The sequence below is a fragment of the Lactuca serriola genome, chromosome 8 (assembly GCF_051521515.1).
Source record: "Lactuca serriola cultivar US96UC23 chromosome 8, Lser_US96UC23_V15, whole genome shotgun sequence".
Lineage (NCBI taxonomy): Eukaryota > Viridiplantae > Streptophyta > Magnoliopsida > Asterales > Asteraceae > Lactuca > Lactuca serriola.
Window position 1 is genome coordinate 10,862,902 of NC_136415.1, and position 22,373 is coordinate 10,885,274.

The window sequence follows — 22,373 nt, forward strand, 5'->3', positions numbered from 1 at the left end:
ATATCTACATTTCTTTTTATTTTGTTTATCTTTTAAATTGAAACATATAAAAATAAAATTTTAATCAAATTTAAATATTTATAAAATTTCCTGCCATATCATACTCTAAAGGACATGATTAAGATTTTATTTAGGTCATATTTATCTAACCTAATAAATGAAATCATTTTTGCCAAATATCATGTTCTCATTGATTTTGTCATATGTCATTTTCTAAAAAATTTTGAATTATTTTTTTTCCACTTATCATTTTCTTGTACTTTTCATTTTTTTTTTAAATTTAAAATCCGTATTTTAGTGAGATTTATATATATAAAGTAGATCATTTTTTTTAAATTTCATAATAAATGTTCTACAATCTTTCAAATATCTTACATTATATATTAAATTCCTTACTTTATTTATTATATTCTATGTATTTATATAAACTTATTATTTTAAAAAATATATAACGCTTATAACTTTATATTAAACTTTTTTTTTCTAAACCCGTATAATATACGGGTTTCACATCTGGTTATATAATAGTTTTAAAAAAATGTAATTAGAATTTTTTTTAAAATAATTATTTATTTATATTATATTATTAATTAAAAGTAAAGTGTAATCATTACTTAATTAATAATGACATTTGACTAAAAGTTGTTTTTTACTCATTATTAGGAAAATCAACTATAATAAATAAATATCTATATCTCTAATGAGTTTTGATACTTGTCATTTTATCATATTTTTGAAATTAAATAATATTTACATATCAATTTCTAGGTTTTTCTAATTTTTTAAATTAAAAAATCACATAATACTTATATATGCAAAGTATTAAATGTAATAAATATGATCGTCATTGTAATTAATTCGTTTTTATTTCCTTATTTCAAAATTTTATTTAAAAAAATACTTAATATTTAACTTTTTTAATCAACTTGTGTAATGCATGGGTTTTATACCTAGTAGATGAAAAAAGTAGATCTAAAATGAAATATAGTATAATCAATTGATGTGTCTATAATAAGACATTTTATTTATATAACTAGTATACGGTACAACGTAAATCCAAGACTTGTTTCGCCCGGCTGGCCCGAATTCGGCTTCTTTACTTCTTTAGTTTTTTACTTCTTGAGTTCAATTTCAAATAAGTTTATTTGTTTATTTTTAAAATATACAAAATTTAAAATTACAATCATTTTATTCACTCGTTAGAAAACTATCTTATGGTGTTATTTGCGATTCTAATCTTATATCTGTCTTTAGGGATGAGCAAAAGGACCGAACCGCCCGGAACCGGCCTGAACCGTCATGGCCCTCTGGCCCCACACTCTATCACATCTGATCTCAATCTAGTCAATCACAAAAGGATAACTGGTAAAACCAGTAGCACTAACCGCCACAAATCATGGTACCCGAACCACTTGATCCCTTCTCAATTTGCTACAAATCATGGTACTCGAACCATGTGATCGCCTCTCAGTTTGCAACTTAGAACCTCTGGGATTTTCCCTGTTTCGAGTATGGGTCCTCTACTTTCAGTAGTACGGGCCCATACTACCTGCCACATCTACTCATACTTTCCACACAGATCATCCCAGATTTCCTAAGTAACTACTCAACCTTCTCGATCACTAATCCTGATAACCCTGGTCGCTCCCCAACGAATACTCTCCTTTATCAATGTACTCATCTGACTAAGGTCACTCCCTAGGCTCATCCTAGGTCCTCACACTTTTCTGCCATCAGTTGCTGAAGAACTCCTTATGATGCCAGTCATCTACCTCCTGAATATCGTCATATTCACTTAGTGGCTAACCCCCATCATCAGGAGTTCCACAAAGCACGAAGCAAGCAGCATTCAGGCATCGAATCATCTCCACACGTACAACCACTCTAGTTTACAACTCTAATCGCTCTATTCACACTCAAAAGGTATCAGCGAACTCAAGCAACTCTACCCCACGCGGTATCTGACTACTCTTTCAGTAGGCTCCTCCAATGCTCATCTAGGTATCTCTCCTAGATTACTCCTCTACTCGAAGCTCTCTCCCAAATATACTAATGTTTAACTAATTTATATAGCACTATGCATGGTCACACATAATTTAACACATAATCAATTATGAATTATGATGAAGCTATGTAAAATTGATTTAACAAACACAATTATATTCACAATATATGTGCTACAGCACAGCCAAATTCAAATACTTTAATTATTTATCTAAGATTGGTTTCATCTTAGCTCTAATAATCTAATAGTCACTAAATTATTAGGTATCAAGTTCATACAATTCAATATTCACTAAACTACACAGAACATGAATTCAAGCAATCTAAGTATCAAATTTTAGCATGCTAGATATAAACAATCAACACAAGCATATAACCAACTAGTAAAATCCGTAATCAAATAACTAATCCATGAGTTCAAGTTTCATCTAGCTAAACAGAAGCAACTAGATTCAGCTACTTATGGCTAAAATCAAACACACAATCTCAACTAATAAGAACATAGTAAATGTACCAAATTAAGAGTAAAGTTATGATCTTCAACTCCTACTCCTTCCTTGAATGTTAATACAAATTCTCTGCCTTGAATGTTACCCTTCTTACGTCGTGAGAAAAGACTTCTTACGTCGTGAGAAAAGGCTTCTTACGTCGTGAGACCAGTCCTAATCCGTATCAAACACGTACTCTGGCCTCCGGATGCTTATCTTCTAGAATCTTAACACTCACGTTGTTAGATATGATTCCTCATGTCGTGAGGTTGTCTTTTTTGCTGAATTCTTCATTTTTAAAGTTTTAAACCTCCAAAGTTCTGATCATTGTCGCTCTTGGTCATTTTTCTTCAAGATGGTTCCTTTTGGCTGCAAAATATAATTAAACCTTATAAGTACAATTTATCTTTGCAAATAACCAAAATATGTATAAAAATGTATCCAAATATTGCCTAAAAATGTGTACAAATATGACAAAATCACTTACCATCTATTTAAGCGAGTAAAAGATGCTTCTACGGATACATTGAACTTACTCGACTTATATTCGGAACCTTATCGTATATCATAGTTAATGGCCTTTATAGTGATACATTATTCATTACCTAAGTTTAACCACTTAGTGTTCCCATTCGGTTATAACCGTTAATCCTCAGAGCGAGATACAGATGTATAGATCTATACGGGTTGACACCCCCATCTGCGGTTACTAACTACAACCTCAATGGATCAATTGAAGTGGGTGATAATTATCTTTAGTTTATCCACGACGTCCAATGAAGCGTCGTAAGGGGTTATATCTAGTCACATAGCTCAGTTATAGAACTCACTATGAGCATTAATCAGACTCTTTATCTAAAAACCATGGATTCAGTTTCTCTATTTATTAAACATTTTGAGTAAGGATTTACTCATGATTTCTCTAGTAACCACGAATTCGGTTTCTTTGTTTATCAAACATTTTGAGTAAGGATTTACTCACGATTTATCTAGCCACAAATTCGGTTTATCTGTTTATCAAACATTTTAAGTAATGATTTACTCATGATTTCTCTAGAAACCGGATTCGGTTTCTATGTTTATCAAACATTTTGAGTAAGGATTTACTCACGATTTCTCTAGAAACCATAGATTCGGTTTCTCTGTTTATTAAATGTTTTGAGTATGGATTTACTCATGATTTCTCTTTTTATCAAACATTTTGAGTATGAATTTACTTATGATTTCTCTGTTATCAAACATTTAAGTATGGATTTACTTATGATTTCTCTGCTTAACAAACATTTTATGTATGGATTTACATATGGTTTATCTCTTTCTTAAGCATTTTAAGTATGAATTTACTTATGGTTTATCTATTTATCAAACATTTTAAGTATGGATTTACTTATGGTTTATCTCTCTAACAAACATTTCAAGTATGGATTTACTTATGTTTTATCTCTTTATTAAACATGGTTTTAACTACAAAAGGAATACTCTTTAGACTTTTAATGCATCATTACTACGGTTAGCAGAAAACATGTAACTCTCACAAACCTTTGTATTGACTCTCAAATTACATGTATTCTCAGGAGATCATTGAACTAGTTTTTAGCTGAAGAAATGTTCATGAATTTCGGGCAACCTAGTTTTATCTAGCTTTTGTTTTATCGGCCTATCTGTTAAGGCAATCTATGAAAATGTTATTATTATTGTATGAACCATGTATTTGAACCTTAAAGGGAGATATAACTATTGTGATGTTATTGTTGTAACTTGTGATGTATATTCAATTTGCTTGCGATCCATGAACTAAGTCGCACAGGCCAACGTATTCTGCCGCCTTAGCCGGGGGTGTGACAGATTATCTTAATAAGTTCTTGTTTTTGAAGGAACTAAAAAGAAATGTCTTTTTTGGCAATGAGGTGATGAAGATAAAGGATCCGACTCAATTAAAGTGAAGATATCAATTTTATGAAATGATTTTAATGTTTACAAAGTGAAGATAAATAAGGAATTGGCATAATTGAGAAGGAATCTGTGAATCCATAAATTCCTTCTCAGTATCACTACAAGAGATCGAGCATAGACGTTGTTTGTTTTTCTCTTCTCTAAGCCCTAAATCAATATATAAATAACAATTTTAATCTGTTTATTTCATGTCAATAAATATAATTGTATACCTAACGAATCTGGTTGTCGACTTGCTTCTAATAAGAATTGAACAAAAGTGTAAGTTTATTGGGGTTTTTAAGTTTTTTAGACAAAAGGTCACGTTCGTTGGATTTTTTTAACAAACATAACACAATTGAGGTTTTGTGAAAGGTTTAGAAACTTTGTTGATCTTACAAGTCATTTCCCCAATATTTAATTCCACGTAATAAGTCATGCCTTCTATTTCTCTTCGTTGAGTTCTATTAGACGGTTGGTTCTAATGAGAATTGAACAAAAGTGCAAGTTAGTTGTGTTTTTTTAGACAAAATTTTAAGTTCGTTAGGTTTTTCTTAATAAACAAAACATGATTGAGGTTTTTTTGAACGGTTTGAAAACAACCTAGTCATTTTCCCTGTAATAAAACGTGTACATAAGTTATTTAATAAAACAATGTGTACATAAATACACGTATGGCCCTTGGTACAAATAAAGAATCTTTTTAGATAAACGAAATCAAATTTCTTCAAGATTACAATACGAGGGCATGGTAATGTTACATTAAACTACAACGATGGATGTATATTTATTGGCGAAAAGAGCAAAAGAGAAGAAAAAAAAAATCAGACATAATTAATAACAACGTTCATGCATGCGTATGCATCATGAAGACAAATTAACAATAAGGAAAAGCTCATGATCAGATGAAGCTTTTTCTCGTAAATGATTAGAGTGCTCGTGATTTTACAATGTCGAAGCTCATCTCACTTGGGTCCGTGGCTTGCAACTCGACTTGGATTCCATCCAATTCTCTCTTGAATCTGTCCTTAGAGCTTGCATACACCATCTTTGCTCTCACCTTGGCTGTATCTGGTGCCCTGTTTTTTTATTTATAAACATATAGATTCAAAGTTTCAGATGGAACGTAAACAAAAACCGAGTTAATTATTGGAAGAAGAAGAAGAAAAAAGAATTGGTTAGCAACCAAGCAATAAAGAAGATCTTGCTTTTCTGGCAATTCTCATCAGTGATAAAGTCAAAGTCAAAGACAGCATAGCGACATTCATCACGAGGGAGAGAGTTTGTGAAATCCTCGTAGTTCTCATCTGGGCTTCCGATCTTATCCACAATCACCTGTTGCTGTTCGATCTTGAAAGTAATGAATCGGTAGTTCCTCTTTGATTTTAGCTCCAAAAACTTCAACTTACATTCGTCATCCACAGCCATGCCAGATGCCGCGTTCGCCTAACGCACAAACATTATATCATCATCACAACAAACAAAAAATATAATGTTCATCGATCATTACAATTTGCATGGATCATGCAGAAAATAACGTAAAAGTTAATCATGATTAACATGAAAACAAACAAAATCCTCTGTTTCTTGATACAACAGACATGAATTTGTGGCATATTAATCAAGAACGAGTACCATGGGAAAGGATCATGCACACGTTAACGTTAAACAAATCCAAATCTTTGAGGGTTTTTTTTTTTTCTGCGCTTTTCATGTAAATGAGATGAATTGATATGATAGAGGGAGGAAAGAGATGCATACGTACCATGGTTGTTGGAGTAATGGAGGAATCAGATTGACAACAAAATTGCAAGAAAGAAAGAAAAGAAAGTATGAGGAGAGATGCTTGAAAACTGGAGAAGTTTTAGTGAAGGAATTAGATGAAAGAAATTTGCGGGGAAAGTAGAGATCTTAAGGGAGAAAATTGAAGGTTGAGAAATTCGTCTTTCAGCCTCTTTTGCCTGACCACTCATCCACTCCTATTCCCATTATTTCATTCTATGGATAATATTTTTCTAATAACATCTCATCTCCTTAATTAATTAATATATATATAGTTAAATATTTACAATACTTTTAACTAATAACACAAGAATAAACATGTTTGGTTGTCAAACAAAAATGTAATTTATAGATATCGGAATATTTTAACTGTTTTTTATGTTTTATATTGTTATTTTCTTCAATGGAAAGTCATAAATAGTTTATGAATGATTAACTTGCGCACTAAAACAACTTACATCGTGCGCGCAAGCATATTATGTCCATGACTAATTAAACCTTCACTCCATATCTTTTCAAACCATTTGATGTTTAATAATCATAAATTTGTAATTACGGGTGTCTATAAGACTATTGGGTGTGGGCAACGGTGTTTCCATGTTATGACATGTTATAACATGAAATGGAGGTGGTGTTCCCATGTTATTAAATGTTATAACATTGTGTTAAGATGAGAGAGATAGAAAGAGAAAGAGAAAAAAAAATGATTTGATTGGGTGTTATCTCTCGTTTCTGTTACCACATCTAATAGCACAAAGATAGGGCGGTGTTCTAGCCGTTATCCTACGTTTTTAGGCGTTTTAGGGTGCCACGCTATAATAATAGGAGTGGGTGTTGCCCACTCCTAATAGTCTAAAGATGTGTCACATGGGCAACCGTATAAAACTCATGACATAAGCAGGCCCACATAATATGTATATACGTAATTGAACAAAAATATTTAAATAATTAATTAACTCCAAAAGAAATCAAAAAATTATTGTTTATTTTATTATTTCATCAGATAACTTATAAAAATAAAAATAAATTCATAGAAGGTGGTTGATAAAAATAAATATATTTTTAGATAATACTAATAGATATCAGTTATCATATATAATATATTGTGAATCTTTGATTTTTTAAGTTTGCTTGTATGCATAATTGATGATAGTGATGTTAGTCCGTTGATCAATGTAATTCAAAGAGGTTGGACATAACGATATGGATGTGACCTAGTTGAAGGTGATGGTGATAACCAATACAATGGGAGACGAAAAGGCTCTTGTGAAAAACATATCTAGCATAAATAGGAGCAACAACCCAACAAGTAATTTTATCTCTCACACTTTACCTCAGTATTATAGTGTTTCATGAATATGGTACTATTCTCGAAAACTTAGTATAATCATCGATTTACTTTGTGGATCCTGGAAATTTGAAGTATGTTGATGAAGATGATGTCGGTACATATCTTCATGATGTCAGTATAGATGATAATACTGAATACCGACAAGAAGTTCTACTTAATCATGTCAGTAAACATGATGATACTTTATACCAATAAGAAGTTCCACTTATGAGCTATGTCAATCTACCATGTTACGGGGATCTGGTAGATGTTAGTTTAGATGTAACCGACCTAAAAAAAGAAACTTTGATCCAAAATGGTCGGATGATGAACATACAAAAAGGTATTCAGATAACCTATTATATGGTATGTCCCTATATTGTTGTGTTCGGTTTCAGTTTTATCGGTTTTTTGTTTCGGTTTTGCTTAGCCCTAAACATTTAGTCTTGATAATCAACGTAAATGTATACATAAAAAGATAACTTCTCTGGAAGAGTGAAACTACCCAACATAGGTACCATACTACCCTCCACAAAGTGTTAAAGTTGTTCTACATTTTTTGCTTTAAATATCTAACCTACGAAAAGAAAAGTTCGAAGAGTATGTTGTTGTTTTTTTGGTATCCCAAATCAGATTTTGTGAAGTCATATACATATATTATATACTTGTACATATAAAAATACATAAGAACCAATTTTAATAAATACTTGTTGGAAAAACATACCTTTTGTAGGAAAAAGGGTTCGAACCTGTAACCGTTTTATTCCCATCCCAACTCATGTAATTTACAACTGAGCCGCATAACAATTACAAAAACGTACCCTAAAATTAGATTTATTTACCTTATTCTGTTACCTTTGTTGCTTTCATCTTCCCGCCCCTCCCCCTCTGCTCCGGTTTAACAGAAACGCCGATCATGGTGTCGCCGCACGGAATCAAACTGGCGGTGCATCTCATCTCCGCTTACTTCGGCGATATCGTTTCTGTAAGTTCCTGTTAACCTAATATCTCCTACTTTCCATCAGTGTTTTTCCGTCGAAATTATCTCCGAGTTGTTTACAATCACATACGATTGCAGAAAGTATGCGAATGTCTTCTACGTAATGGAACACTATCACTACAGCAAGTGCTACGATTCACAGAACTCAATAAAGAAAATGCTACCAACGCTTTACTTGTGTTGATTCAGCATAATTGCGTTCAAGCCTTCAGCATTGAACAACAAGGTACTCTTTCCTTTCTCATCAATTTTTTTCTTTCATTGTTTCTTATGTTATACATCAACTTCAATGTCACAGTGCTTTTGCAATTGATAGTGTTAATTGAGTGCTCAATTTGTTTTAACTTACGAATATTTGTGCTGTTTCAATAGTAAATTTAGATATGACCATACAGGTGGATTTATGGAACAACCAAAGATGGTGACTCATTATATGGCCTTACATGACAACATCATCCACCTTATGAGGTTCAGTAAGTTTTTGGCAATCATATCAGATGAATTTGGACAAGAGGTAAATTGGATGGGCTCCTTCTATGTAACTATCATCATTGTACAACTTTCTTCTTAACAGGATCCGATCACTTGTTTGTTTCTGATAGTGCATGGAGATTTTTGAAGGATTACTTCAACATGGTAGGTTATCAATGAATCAGATCGTGGACAGGTATAAAGATAAGCATAAGTCACATACAAGTGAAGAAAATAGCACTGCTGCTAATGTGGCACATGAAAACTTCAATAAACTTGCTCAGGCACACTATATTGAAAGATGCCCTGCTCGTGAACCATATCTTGAATCAGAAAAAGAAGATGATACTGCTGGAAAGAAAAAAACTGCCAAGTCTAAGGTAAAAACTATTTCTACAACCATTATCACATAATTCTTGCCTTAATCCTCACAATGAATAGAAATACTGAAAAAGAAAAAGAGCTAATGGATAATAACTATGGTGATTCTGATCTTATTCTTAAACCAACTTCCATTGATTTTCCCTCAAGAAACTGATACTAAATATAATCTGTTTTCAGACGAATGATCCATCACAAACCCTTGAAGCACGTGCATTAGCTGCTGCAACTCCCATGGAATCAATAAGATTTTTAGTTGAAACAGATACATTTACCAATGGTGCCCCTGATGAAAATACCAAAAAAACATCTACTACAGAAATCGTCGGAGAAAAGGTCCGTTTTGGTTTTATGTTCTCTTTCTCTTATTTGTGTAATAAGTATATCAGTGGTTGCTAAGGTTTCAATTTTACAACTTGAAAATGGTGTCTTGAAATGTCAAAAAGAAATTGTTACAAATGTTGTGACATATCTCATATGGATATACTGTTCTTCACAGCGCAAGAAAATTTTCTTGGAACCTGAAAATAAAGAAATCCTTTGGCGCGTCAATTTTGAGGAATTTGTACGACACTTTCGCCACAAGGTTTTTTTTTCTTACACTAAGGGGTGTTTGGCTTAGCTTTTCACAGCCAAAAGTCCTTTTTGGAAAAGAAAAAAAAGCAAAAGATGTTTGGCAAGCTAGTTTTAAAAGTCACTTTTGAAGTTTTTTACACAAGGAAAATGAACTTTTTGGAAAAGTCAGGAAATCCGTACTTTTTGTAACTTTTCCAAAAAGGACTTTTGGGGTTTGAAAAGCTAAGCCAAACACCCCCTAAAATCATATTTAGCTTAAATTGATTTGATAATATCATAATTATATATAGTATTATATATTGTGGTTTATAGTGTTGTATTACCCACATGACCACACGTATGGATAATGTAGCCGGCATTGTTCTAAGTGCAATTTTTGAGGCAACTAGAAGAGATGAAACTAAAGTGAAAATGGAAAAAACAGGTATGATACTGATTGCATCTTTTAAAACTTTTTTCTTGTTATATTTGGGATTCTAACAACATTTTTAACAATTTGGGTTGATAGTTCCTCTTCCCATGGATAGAATCTATGAGGAAGCAATAAAAAGGGAAGAAGGTCGAAGTTTGAGTTTAGAGCGTGTTAGGGATTCCCTTGTCCAATTAGGCTGTGAAGTCCCCATAATTGGGTTAGATGAAACATGTAGTATTGGTAAGTCAAGTTTATAACTTATTTATTTATGACCCATTAAAACTCGGGTTATTAAATTGTTATTTATTGTCTCACAGATTTGAAGAAGATCATTGATGAGGCTCAAGCTCAGGAGGTTGAATCTGTTGTGCTGAAAAAATATGGCAGGGAGGCTTATAGGATATTTAGATTATTATTACAATCCAAAAGGCTATGTGAAACTGATCAGGTACTCAAATCTTCTTCTTTTTTTATTCTTCAACAACTTAACTACTGTTCATATATATATATATATATATATATATATATATATATATATATATATATATATATATATATATATATATATAGGGCAAATTGCAGAGAATAGCAACCTACTTTCCTCTATATACCAATATGGGCAATGTACTTTATTGAATTATTTGTTACATATTGCTATCATTGGAAAAGAAATGTACAGCAAAAAAAAAACGTAATTAAGTTGCTATTATGGGTTAAGAAAGAGTAAAGTAGGTTGCTATTTCGTTTCTTTCATTTTTCCCTTATGTATGGGTTTCTGTAGATATGGATGGCTACATTTGTTGATAAGAAAGATGCGTTGAAGATTCTGTTTCAGCTATGGAAAGATGATTTGTTGCATATGGAGGTACTTTTTGTTTCTGTTTTTAGGGTTGTTGAGAATTAATGTTTACCATGATGATGATGATGATGATGATGTATGGTACAGAGAGTTGCAAATGAAGGACAGAAGTTGGAAAGTTTGTGTTGGAAGTTGAATAAGGTTTCTGTTTGGGAACAAGTTTTAGATGACATGTATCATGCTGCACTCAACTTAAAGCTTCGCCTTGTTCATGAGCTTGAACAAGCAAAAGAAGTATGATACACTTTTTTCTGTATATATATTAATTTGTGATTATTATTTTGTGATTATTATTTTGTTACAGATCCTTCGTAAAGGAAAGAGTGTAGGAGACCAAGTGTTGGCAAAACGGAAGAAGGTTGGAGAAAAATGGGAGGTTCTAGATTCTTCTCTCATGATTCTTGATGATGCTATTATGCTATTTCATGACTTCTAAAGCAGGCTACTCTAGTATTATTATTCTTAATTTTTTTAAACCATCTTGAATAAGAAACTTGGATACATGTGCTTTCTGGTATTTAGTTGAAGAATTTTATCATCGATACTATAAGTCCCCCTTATAAATTTCTTAGCTTGGATACATGTGCTTTTTGATTTTTGTCCCAAAGGGTTTTCTTTTTGCTATTTTTGTCCTAACGTTTTGGATCTTTGTTGCAAGTAAAATCGACTTGGACTACAATTGTAAAAATTGCCTATATACTCAAGGATCATAAATAGTCCCTTTACTTGGACATGAACCAAAAACAGCATAAGAATCTAAAAATAAAGACTAAAATTGCAAAAGAAAACCTTTGAGGGGACTAAATTATAATGGATCATTATATTAACTTGTTTTATATAAATTAAGACAACCATAAAAAATTCCACTTGTCCATACCACCTTTTTTTTTAATCTTTCAAGATTTAAATAGACAGCCAGTGACCACAGATTTAGTTATTTTTCTTTACATTTTTTAGTTTTTACAAATAACACACATTTAATTAATCAATGATGAAGACATACATACATATACATATGCGCATGCATTTATTTATTAAATTGTCAAATTCGTATGAAAGAAAGTTGGCAAGCACATATATCATCATCATCATCATCTACTAATAGTAGTAGTAGTAGTGGAGAGAGGAGAGAGGAGGGTAGAATTAGAAAAGGGGTAAGTTTGGTGGGAAGCGAACGAGCATCCATTGTTTCTCGTATGTCACGAGATGGCCCCACCCAATCTCATCAAGCAAACATATTCTTTCTTCATAAACCTTCTTTTGCGGGGGATCACCTTCTTCTTCCATCATATCACCAATCACCTACACCCCACCCAACACCACCCATTCCAATAAGTAAAAAGATACAATTATAAAATACTATTATTATTATTAATATTAAACCTTGAGTGCAGTGCCAAGCCTTCCACTATGCCTTTCCCGTATTATGACAAGGGTTTTATATTTAGGTGATTTTTTGTCCGCCCATTTCTGCAACTCTTTAAAAGTCTCTTCAAACAGATCTCCATCAGTAGTCGTAGTAGTAGTAGTAGGCTTGTCCACGACTTCTGCACCTAAGTTTGCAGCCAAAGCCGCCATCTCACCCTGCTGTAGTGTCTTCATAATTAATACATACATATATACATATTATACAAATATATAAAGCTTTTACTGATATATATATATATATATATATATATATATATATATATATATATATATATATATATATATATATATATATATATATAAAATATGTTATTGTAAGTAAGAGTAGAGTACCTTGAGGGATGCAAGTTCCACTAAAGCTAAACCTTTCTGGTACAGTGCTTCAACCAGCTGTTCAACTCGACTCTCCATCTTCTTCCTCGTTTTCTACACACATAATAATAACCAACAATCACTCTCTTCTATTCTCTTTGCAAAAAAAAAAAAAAAAAAAAAAAAAAAAACCACAAACATAATACTAATACTAATACTAATAAACAATCAATCAGGTACCTACCTCAAATTCTTCCTCTTCAGGGTCACCTTTCATGGAAAGCAATCGTGCCAATTCATCTCTGTCAATACTCTCAACTACTTCATTCGCTGCACCAATTATCTGACAAAACAAATACCATATCACTATCACTATCACTATTATATTTCTTTTCTTTCAAATAAAAGCTGCTGCTAAATCATTGCATTAATTACCTCTTCATAATGATGTATTTTATCTTCCACTTCTTGGGAAACCAATCCCTCCAATATTTTCGCCAGTAATGGAGTATATTTTGGATACTCCGCCTTTCCATCATCAAAACAACAAATATGAATTACATCAAATATTCATATACCAACCATATCACACTCCAAATCAAATGACTACACTGCTACATACCTTGAGTGACACGGATAACTTTTTCCATTCTGCCCGTTCATCTTCTGTACCTTGTTTCAGACTTCCAAGAACCTTTATCTTCGTGTCACGCACCTTTACAAATGGATAGACAAAAAAAAAAAAAACCAAATATATATTTTTAGGAGAGGATAGGAACCAAAACTAAGTTTGAACTTTGAAATTTCCTTCATTAATACATACCTCTTCCTCTAAACGGTCCGAGACACTTTTTGTTGATGCCTTGCTAGAATTAGAACTCTTTCCCTTATCCTCATCAACCTGTCAAACAAATCAACAAAATAAATAAATTAACTATATAAAGTTATTAAAAGAAACCAACAAACCTTAGTTGGGGGAACTTGATAAGATATCTGATATGATACAGGATTCTTTTCAGGGTCATTTCCTTGGTCTGTAACCTCAGCTGAAGGCTTTCCATATGAAATTGCACCAACCAGTACAGATCCTTCCCCAGAGTTCTATAACCAACCAATCACATAATGTCAAACTCAAACACAAAATTACACCCAAATTGCAAAAATCACCCAACAACATTAACCTACCTTTGGAATCTTGTCCTTAGTCGGAGGCCCTACATAAAATGCTTCTTTTGACCTACAACATAAACCCCATATATATATATATATATATATATATATATATATATATATATATATATATATATATATATATATATATATATATATATATATATATATATATATATATATATATATATATATATATATATATATATATATATATAAACATGGGAAATTTGTAGAGAAGGAAAGGAAAACATAGAGTCATGGGTTAACAAACAAACAAACCCAGGGTCTAAAGTCGACGACTTGAAGCTGCCACTACCCGTGACTGGACCATCTGGTTGTGTATAAAAGCTCAATTGCACAGCCTCCTGCCACAATAGTAAATTTAAATATAAATAAAAAGAAATTTTAGTTTTGTATGAAGAAACAATAGAAATTAGTTAGTCAAAATGTCAAATTAATTATTACCTTGTCCAATTTTCTCTCAATGAACAACACTAATTGCTTCAATTTCTCCAAGTACTGCACATTCTCATGCCTCAAGTGCAATTGCAAACTGTATTCACCCTTGGGCAGTTTTGCCGACTCCGGGTACACATCACCCATGGCGTACACACGCTGTAATAATAATTTAAAATAAAAAAAAATTACAAAATATGACATCTATAGCAATTAAGGACATGACTTGATTAAAAAAAAAATACCTTGTTAGAATCTGAAATCATATAAAACTGTGATTCAAACTTGTTATCATAGATACGGTTGTTAAGTAAAGGTATCTGTGGTTTCACATCAGCTCCTTCTTCCAACTTGAACTTATAAGTCAAAGTCAATGCAAGTATCTGTTTCCCATTGGGTAATCTATCTCTATCTGCTGAAAGAGCACTCATTTTTGCATCAACAGGCCGATAAGGAACCCTAATCTTGTTTAGCTTTGCGATTGGAATAAGTTTCTCAGATGATAACAGAGCTTGTGCTTCGATTCTAACAGGCGCTTCACTTCCATCAAGAACTACTTCACTTCTGCTAAGATTTATACCATGGAATGCAATCTCAACTTCCACAACAGCAGTTTCTTGACTTCCGATTCCGCTTGACCAGAACTGAGCAATTGCTAACTCCATTGTCCGACCAGCTTCTACAGAAAAGGTGAAACTCTTTGTGGATGGAGATGAGAATATTGCAACACTTTCCCATTTTATAGGCCTTCTTAGTGGAGAGAGCTGCACAACGTCTATGTAGAATCTTCTAGAAGTGTCAAACCCTGATGTACGCATGGTTGCTTCCACCCAGGTGGCGCCATATGGGACCTCGATGTATTTGCGCACAATATGGCCTGGCTGGAAAGATAATCCAGGAAATGTAATTAATGGAGGCCGAGCTGTTACAATTTTTGGCTTTGTGATGGTGATTGGAATACGGAAAAGTGGACCCCGCCATGGGGCTTTACAGTCTATCCCGTACACTTCAAAATAATGTAAACCATCACTAAGCTTTGTAGGGTCTACAACCACACTGGTAACAAGAAAGAAATTAAGGAATTAGCAAATGTTTATTATTATTGTATTTGTAATTGTATGATGAAGAGAGGCAGACTGTCTTATGGATTAATGGGTTGACTACTTAATCTGGACAGCTATGTATCGTCTGTTTCTTTTTTACTTACTTGATAATTTAATATGGACTGAGAACGATCTAATGTGTTAAGCCAAAAATCTGGCCTAAATGAATTAAGACACTACACTATCTCCTCTTCTTTTTTCCTCTCACGTTAAAATTGATGAATATTTTAAGAACTGATAAATGTTATGAAAATTGTTTGTCGGAATCAATGTAAGGGTAAAATGGTCATTTAGTTTCATTCCAACAGTTTATTTAGTCTAGAAAGTAAAAAAAAAAAAAAAATCATTACACATTCAGTCACTTTAACCTTTACCCATGCAGGACTTGGGGGTGTTTCTTATTTTCCCCATTATGTCCTATATGAGTAAAGTGGTTGAATGGGGTAATGACGCCTCTCTGGATAAAGTGTTGTATACATAAGCTCTCTTTTGTTTCTCTCTCTGGACAAAATAAACCATCTGAATGAGAATAAATGAACATTTTATCCTAACATTCCAAAAAAAAAAAAAAAAAAAAAAAAAAAAAAAAAAAAAATTCAAAATATTCATCAATTTAACATGAAAGGAATTGTAAGGAGAAATAAAGAATGGCAAATAGGTAAGTGGTCAGTGTCTTAATACGTTAAGCCAAGTTTTTGGCTTAACCATTAAGTCATGCTGTCCAGATTAAGTCAAAAAAGAAAAGAAAAGAAACAGCCATGTATGATGTATAGCTTTCCAGATTAAGTGCTTAACCTATTAAGCCCATTATGTCAAAAGAGAAAAAAGAAGAAAGAAGCCCTTACTTGAAGCTGCGACCATTATAAGTGAGAAGAAGAAACTCTGGAGCCTTCACCACATCCTTGTCCTTTCCAGTAGAATGTAACTCAATGCACTCTTCAAATGGAACCAATTGTTCCAAATTACTTGCACCTTCATGGAATTGTGGTTCAACTTGCACTGTCCACTGTTTGGATACAATTTTGTCAATACAACAAACAATTATGAAGATATTTAGTTCTACAACACAATGATGTGAACTTATCTTACAAACAGGACACTGCTAGATAACAAAGTGATCCTGTTATGTTTTGAAGATTATTAATCTTTGAAAAAACCTCCCATTAACTATCTGTTACATAAATGTTTACTACTTTTGCTCATTCGCTCTGTAACACAACTATCTCAGATTTGTAATTCTCTCTATTAATTAATCATTAGACACTTCTGATAAACCTAATGTGTGTCTCTTCATTATACTATTCTACAATCCAGATATTGCTATTTCACTAGAACTACAACATGCACCTTTTTGGCATTTATTCGTGAAGGTTAATACAACAATTAGAATGACATGAGCAACCATCTCATTTGAGGAAAATATATATCACAGTTCATTGAAAAAAAAAAGACAGTAAAGTGAAACATAGGATCAAATATGAACATTTTCTCAATTGGCATTGCAAATTGTAAATACTTTTTAAGGTCTCACCTCAGTAGACTGATGGCAATAGCTAGCCTCTCTTAGGTATATGCCTCGCAATGTTGATGCTGCTGCAAAATGCAAATAGTGAATCATCAAAAATCAATATCTTATTATCCTATACCAAAAAATGCATTGCATTGTCGGCCTCAAAGTATAAAAAGAAAAATAGTGAACCCACTTGTTTTTCCTGCCTGAGTAATGGTTATCTTATACCAAACACATGGCAAGTCGGCTGCTTTTTTAGCATACTCAAAAGCCCTAAAAAGACATCACTTGTAAAAGATCATCATCATATAAACAATAAAATAATTCAATAAGAAGGCCAAAAATCTAACTTGTCAATTTGAATAAGGCCTTCTCCATTTGATAGTTTATCTTCTGGCAAACAACCAATCGGAGCACAAGTATTCTCAAGAGCCTTCCTCACACTATATGGACTCACACAAATCCCTTCAGCCTACACATAGTTTTTTTTTTTTTTACCATTATATATAACATCACAACAAAATCATAATCCAATATTCCAAATAATAAGACAAATGATAGATTAGATTCATTGATACCTTCATGGCACTGATGACAAGAGCAACTCCACCACACGCACAAGGAGAAGACATGGAAGTACCATTCATAAGCATACGCCTTTGAAGAGTCCACGTAGGCACAGGGGCCACAGCCCCACCAGGAGCACTCACATACACACCTAAATCCCCGTCAGCAGTGGGCCCACGACTAGACCATGTGTACTCAAGCCCTTCAGGAGGAGCTTCAACTAAAGCATGCGCACCAGCAGCCATTGCAGGAGACACATAAGCACCAACTCCTATAATACTGGTAGAGGTCCCACCAGGGGCACCTACGGTTGTCAGTGCGGGCCCGTTGTTGCCAGCACTGCTAACAAACACTACACGGTACTTATTCACCACCTCATCAACAAGCTCAACAAACCTCCCGTAATTTGGGAACATTGTTGACTCTCCATAACTCATGTTGATAAGATCACATTTATGTTCCACAACAGCAATTAGTGCACGTGTTAATCCAGTTCCAGTTTCCATTGAACCTAATCTTGAGTCTCCAATTTTACATGAAACTACTTGTGCTCCAGGGGCAACTCCATTCAACAATGGCTCCTGTAATGAAAATTCACACATGTCAAAATCTGAAAAAGAAAAAAAAAAGTTGTTGTGACAGAAAATACCTGTGGATGGAAAGCGGTTGCAATGCCAGCTACATGAGTGCCATGTGGCGAGCTATCAGTAACTATACTCAAAATATTACCTTCATTGTAAACATTGGTCACGAAAGTACACGCGTCTAATTTGCTAAATACACCGTACTTTCGTTCAATCCTGAAAAATAAATTATGAGTATATCTATAAAATAGAAATTAAAATCAAATATGTGAAGAAGGAATGTATACTTAAAATTGGTTAGGGGGACAAAATCAGCAAGTTTTCCACATTTTGGATCATCCTCGAGACTTTGTGTGTCAAGGGCAACCCTCCAGACTTTTCCATCATGCCATACAACAGCATCAATAACAGGGCCCTTGTCTTCATAGCTCTAACACATGTAAAGAACAAGTAAATAAGTACAACTACAAACAAATAAAAATAAAAAGAATAACTTTAATCGAAGAGAAGAGATATAGCACTCACATCTGATTGTTTCTTTAAATAATCAACTCTATCTTGTAGGTCTTCACGAGTCCTTTTTGAAATCAACTCATCAACTTTTGTTTGCTTCTAAAGATAGGGGAAACTTGTTAGATTTTGGAAAAGGGTAGATTGGTAAATATGAGAATAAACTTGGACAACCTTTTCAAACTCTTCAAGTTGCTTCACAGCTACGGCTATTGTTTCTTGATTCTTTTCATCCCATTTTTTCTTTCTTTCTTTCTGTTTCAGATTACAAATTCACATACATAAAAAAAAATATAAGAAACCAGTTTCATAACTTCCAAATGAGCATATGAAATGTTGCTTTTCAAATGACACACAAAGTAGGGCCCACCTTCAAACGAGTAATGAGGGTGTCTGTAAGAAGCTCATACACTAGTTTATATCCCACATGCCAGTCTCCAGAAGGATTACTCCAAGAAGGATTTATAATGAGAGATGCCCCTAATATGAAATCATAAGTAAAAAATTAAGAAAGAAATATTCAACAAGCAATTAGTGATTGGTCATCTAGATAAATATAAGACTACAAACCTGATGCTCCACGAATGCAATTATTTGCATCGGCCTTGACAACGGTTGATGTATCAATATCACCACTCCCAGTACTGAGGGAAAAAAATAAGTATTTAAAAAAAATATGTATATATAATATTATCACAAGAAGAAATTAAGCAATTTGATTTGATTTTGATGGATACCAATCAATAACATCTATAACTTTTGGCTTCCCATCTGAGGTAACCTGTAATCCAGCAGCAGCTGGATCAACACCAGAATCTGAAAGCAGAAAAATTGAATAAGTGGAATACATTAATTATTGCAATAAGTTTTTATAGAAAAGAACATAAGAATTATGACGAAACAAAATCTTATACCATGAAGAGAAAAAAGACCCATTCAATTCAAGACAGGTGAACAAATAAAGTCTATTAATTGCATTCGCTGATTTATATTTCTTAACTATAGGATCTATCCATAAAAACATCAATTGCCATTTGCCACTACAACTCCTATGGTTCAAGTCAACCAAGAAAGAATTGGTACTTGATTCTTTTTTTACTTAATGGGCTTAATCCAGACAGATATATAGGAGTGTTTCTTTTTTACTTGTACAAAAAAAAACTTAGGGGTTGTTTCGTTTTTATTAAATGAGCTTTATGGATTAAGCACTTAATCTCGATAGCAATACATGGTTGTTTCTTTTTCACTTAATCTAGACAGATTGACTTAATGAGTTAAGCCAAAAACCTGGCTTAATGTATTAAGACACTAACCCTTTACCTATTTGTCCTTCTTTTTTCATCCCAACTATTGTTTAAGATAGATGAATATTGTGAAAAAAAAATTAGAATGTAAAGATAAAATGTCATTTAGTATCGTTTAGACAGTTTATTTGGTTACAAAAGAAACACTGAAACAGAACTTAGGTATACAGCACTTTATCCAAACAGACATCATTATCCATTCTGCCCATACAGGATTTTATATGGGGGTGTTTGGCTTAGCTTTTTAGAGGCCAAAAGATCTTTTTGGAATATAAAATTTGGTGGTAAAGAAGAAACATTCCCTTAATCTGGAATATAAAATTTGGTGGGCTTATGTATTCAGACATCACTTTTCACACATTTACCCTTATAAGCATTTCGACTCTCTTTTAGATTTTGTCTTTTAGACTTTACATTTACAACGGTTCGCAAATAAACAGTCATTTTTACTCAACATCACTTAGAGACAGAAGGGTAAAATGTCTTTTAATCTCATTCAAAAGCTATAGTAGGTAATTTTGTTCAGTCGATTATATTTTCAGTTTTACATATGTTTAGAAAGTAAGATCTTCAGTTTAGATAGTTCTCTCAGTATATATGAGAAGTCGATTTGCTATGAGAAATGTGATGATCTAAATTTGTTTATGATAATTTGTTCTGATTTTGCACTGCATCAATCTAATCTTATTTTTCACATGCATACACATAATCAGTAACTAAATATCTTCTCAGAATCGTGAAAAGCCATCATGTGGATTCAATTATTCTCTCGAATATCCGAACTCGCTATGATATTACTAATCAAATTACAAATTACAGATTCAGTTTTCATTTCGGCAGTCAGAGACAACGAAAACTAACAAAAAAATTGGAGATGGTTATAGGAGTACCAAATATAGCAATAACAACACCACGGCCGTCGAACTCCGGATGTGCTTCGATGAATCGGTCGGCTCCGATTTCTTTCTTCGGCATGAGAGAAGCCAAAAACGATGACTCGTTCAGTTTGAACTTACGCAAAGCGCCATTGTTATCGATTTCAGGCGAAGAAGAAGAAGAATCAGGCATTGCCCTAATTACAAAACTCTTCCCACTGGTGGTAGTGTTTCTGGGTCTACTTTTGGGCGTGATGAGTACTCCACGATGAGGAGGAGAGAGAAACGGCGGAGAAAATGATTGGTATTTTGACACGTATGGTCCTTTAAATAAGCATGCCGTTTGCATTACTTTATTAGAAGGGTGTTTTTGTAATTTAGCGTGTGATGACGAAGGATGCCGGTGGCGGAAGGCGACGAACCACCGCTCGCCGGGATTGGTGGGTTCGTTGCGGTGGCTTTGGATATCGTTAAATTACCAGTTCAATACGATTCAAGTTTCCGTGTGGCATCCAATCTCTTGCTACATTGGGTCCACGTTACCTCGACCTCTAAACAAAAGATAATTTAATCCGATAATATTTCAACTATATCAAAGGTATCAAATGATATAAGTTCTGATTTTTTTTAATTGTTCATATGTACCAAATACATTTATATTATCAAATTCAATACAATATCATTTGTCTTTTGAAATGTAACAATAAACAAATAAGCTATTTTAACAAGAAAAGCAAAATCCGCAAGTATGTCTTTTTTTCTTTTTTCTTTTTTCTAATTGGCGTTCAAACAATAGTAGCGGGACTATTATCACACGCTATGAGTAGTTGTTGAGTGCATTATCAATGCTAAGAGGTTACAAGTACTAATCAAAATATGTAATCAAGGATTAAGACACAGTTGCTTATGTTTATGTCTACGAAAATCTATTGTGTATGGATGTTGGGAAGCTCATTAATGCATATAGGTCCTATGGTTTTAAAAATGATTTTTCATATATAAGCAATAAAGTGTCTCTAAATTACTAATTTAGATGTCTGTTTTTTTAATCAACAAAAAAACCGTCTAAAATTTATGGACTACATTTGCAAACCTTCTGCAACAGTAGAAGTAGATCAAACAGTTGCAACTTGTAATAAAAAGTTTATTTGTTTTTCAAAATCTACATGCTATTGTAATAAACTGATTTTATAAATATAAATTAATCATTATATATATATATATATATATATATATATATATATATATATATATATATATATAAGAATGAGTTCTATGGAAAACAAATAACTAGGGCAACATCTACCGGAACTAAT

The 22,373-nt window shown here is 33.0% G+C and overlaps 3 protein-coding genes across 8 annotated transcripts; 1 reads left to right on the plus strand and 2 right to left on the minus strand.

Annotated features, from left to right (window-relative positions):
- Positions 1-5,109: 5,109 nt before the first annotated feature.
- ADF7 (actin depolymerizing factor 7) lies at positions 5,110-6,381 on the minus strand. Its single transcript, XM_079013599.1, has 3 exons — positions 6,190-6,381; positions 5,611-5,870; positions 5,110-5,503 (listed from the first exon to the last, which is right to left on the minus strand). Exons 1-3 carry the CDS (start codon positions 6,190-6,192, stop codon positions 5,353-5,355), a joined length of 414 nt encoding a protein of 137 aa, XP_078869725.1. The 5' UTR covers positions 6,193-6,381; the 3' UTR covers positions 5,110-5,352.
- A 1,986-nt stretch (positions 6,382-8,367) lies between these two features.
- Positions 8,368-11,773, plus strand: LOC145066320 (uncharacterized). 3 transcript variants are annotated; one of them, XM_079013545.1, is made up of 12 exons: positions 8,368-8,521; positions 8,615-8,762; positions 8,932-9,050; positions 9,139-9,387; positions 9,569-9,724; positions 9,888-9,974; positions 10,277-10,388; positions 10,473-10,616; positions 10,694-10,824; positions 11,158-11,241; positions 11,323-11,469; positions 11,540-11,773. In XM_079013545.1, the coding sequence occupies exons 1-12, from the start codon at positions 8,453-8,455 to the stop codon at positions 11,669-11,671; spliced, it is 1,578 nt and encodes a 525-aa protein (XP_078869671.1). In that variant the 5' UTR covers positions 8,368-8,452; the 3' UTR covers positions 11,672-11,773. The 3 variants fall into 3 exon arrangements, with proteins under 3 accessions (XP_078869671.1, XP_078869672.1, XP_078869673.1); XM_079013546.1 differs by having other exon boundaries at positions 9,888-9,953; XM_079013547.1 differs by lacking the exon at positions 9,888-9,974.
- Positions 11,774-12,243: 470 nt separating this feature from the next.
- On the minus strand, positions 12,244-21,585 carry TPP2 (tripeptidyl peptidase ii). Of its 4 annotated transcripts, none has more exons than XM_079013544.1 (25): positions 21,073-21,585; positions 19,616-19,694; positions 19,449-19,522; positions 19,249-19,358; positions 19,053-19,133; positions 18,894-18,980; positions 18,656-18,798; positions 18,434-18,584; positions 17,796-18,365; positions 17,568-17,689; positions 17,411-17,490; positions 17,239-17,297; positions 16,553-16,713; positions 14,850-15,660; positions 14,614-14,763; positions 14,428-14,513; positions 14,161-14,212; positions 13,942-14,076; positions 13,799-13,876; positions 13,598-13,690; positions 13,411-13,503; positions 13,220-13,318; positions 12,997-13,089; positions 12,619-12,822; positions 12,244-12,537 (listed from the first exon to the last, which is right to left on the minus strand). In XM_079013544.1, the coding sequence occupies exons 1-25, from the start codon at positions 21,404-21,406 to the stop codon at positions 12,379-12,381; spliced, it is 4,104 nt and encodes a 1,367-aa protein (XP_078869670.1). In that variant the 5' UTR covers positions 21,407-21,585; the 3' UTR covers positions 12,244-12,378. The 4 variants fall into 4 exon arrangements, with proteins under 4 accessions (XP_078869670.1, XP_078869668.1, XP_078869669.1 ...); XM_079013542.1 differs by having other exon boundaries at positions 12,619-12,819; positions 17,239-17,300; XM_079013543.1 differs by having other exon boundaries at positions 17,239-17,300; positions 18,894-18,977; positions 21,073-21,584.
- Positions 21,586-22,373: the final 788 nt, after the last annotated feature.

What these genes read in the sequence shown, in the direction of transcription:
- LOC145066320 (XM_079013545.1), top strand. Translation starts at nt 8,453, where the DNA reads ATGGTGTCGCCGCACGGAATCAAACTGGCGGTGCATCTCATCTCCGCT. An exon ending in ATGATTTGTTGCATATGGAG is followed by an intron (nt 11,242 to 11,322) that starts GTACTTTTTGTT and finishes TGTATGGTACAG; the next exon opens with AGAGTTGCAAATGAAGGACA. An exon ending in AGCTTGAACAAGCAAAAGAA is followed by an intron (nt 11,470 to 11,539) that starts GTATGATACACT and finishes ATTTTGTTACAG; the next exon opens with ATCCTTCGTAAAGGAAAGAG.
- TPP2 (XM_079013541.1), bottom strand. Translation starts at nt 21,406, where the DNA reads ATGCAAACGGCATGCTTATTTAAAGGACCATACGTGTCAAAATACCAA. An exon ending in GGCCTTATTCAAATTGACAA is followed by an intron (nt 17,491 to 17,567) that starts GTTAGATTTTTG and finishes ATGTCTTTTTAG; the next exon opens with GGCTTTTGAGTATGCTAAAA. An exon ending in CTGAAGAGGAAGAATTTGAG is followed by an intron (nt 13,090 to 13,219) that starts GTAGGTACCTGA and finishes TTATGTGTGTAG; the next exon opens with AAAACGAGGAAGAAGATGGA.
- ADF7 (XM_079013599.1), bottom strand. An exon ending in AAGATCTTCTTTATTGCTTG is followed by an intron (nt 5,504 to 5,610) that starts GTTGCTAACCAA and finishes ATAAAAAAACAG; the next exon opens with GGCACCAGATACAGCCAAGG.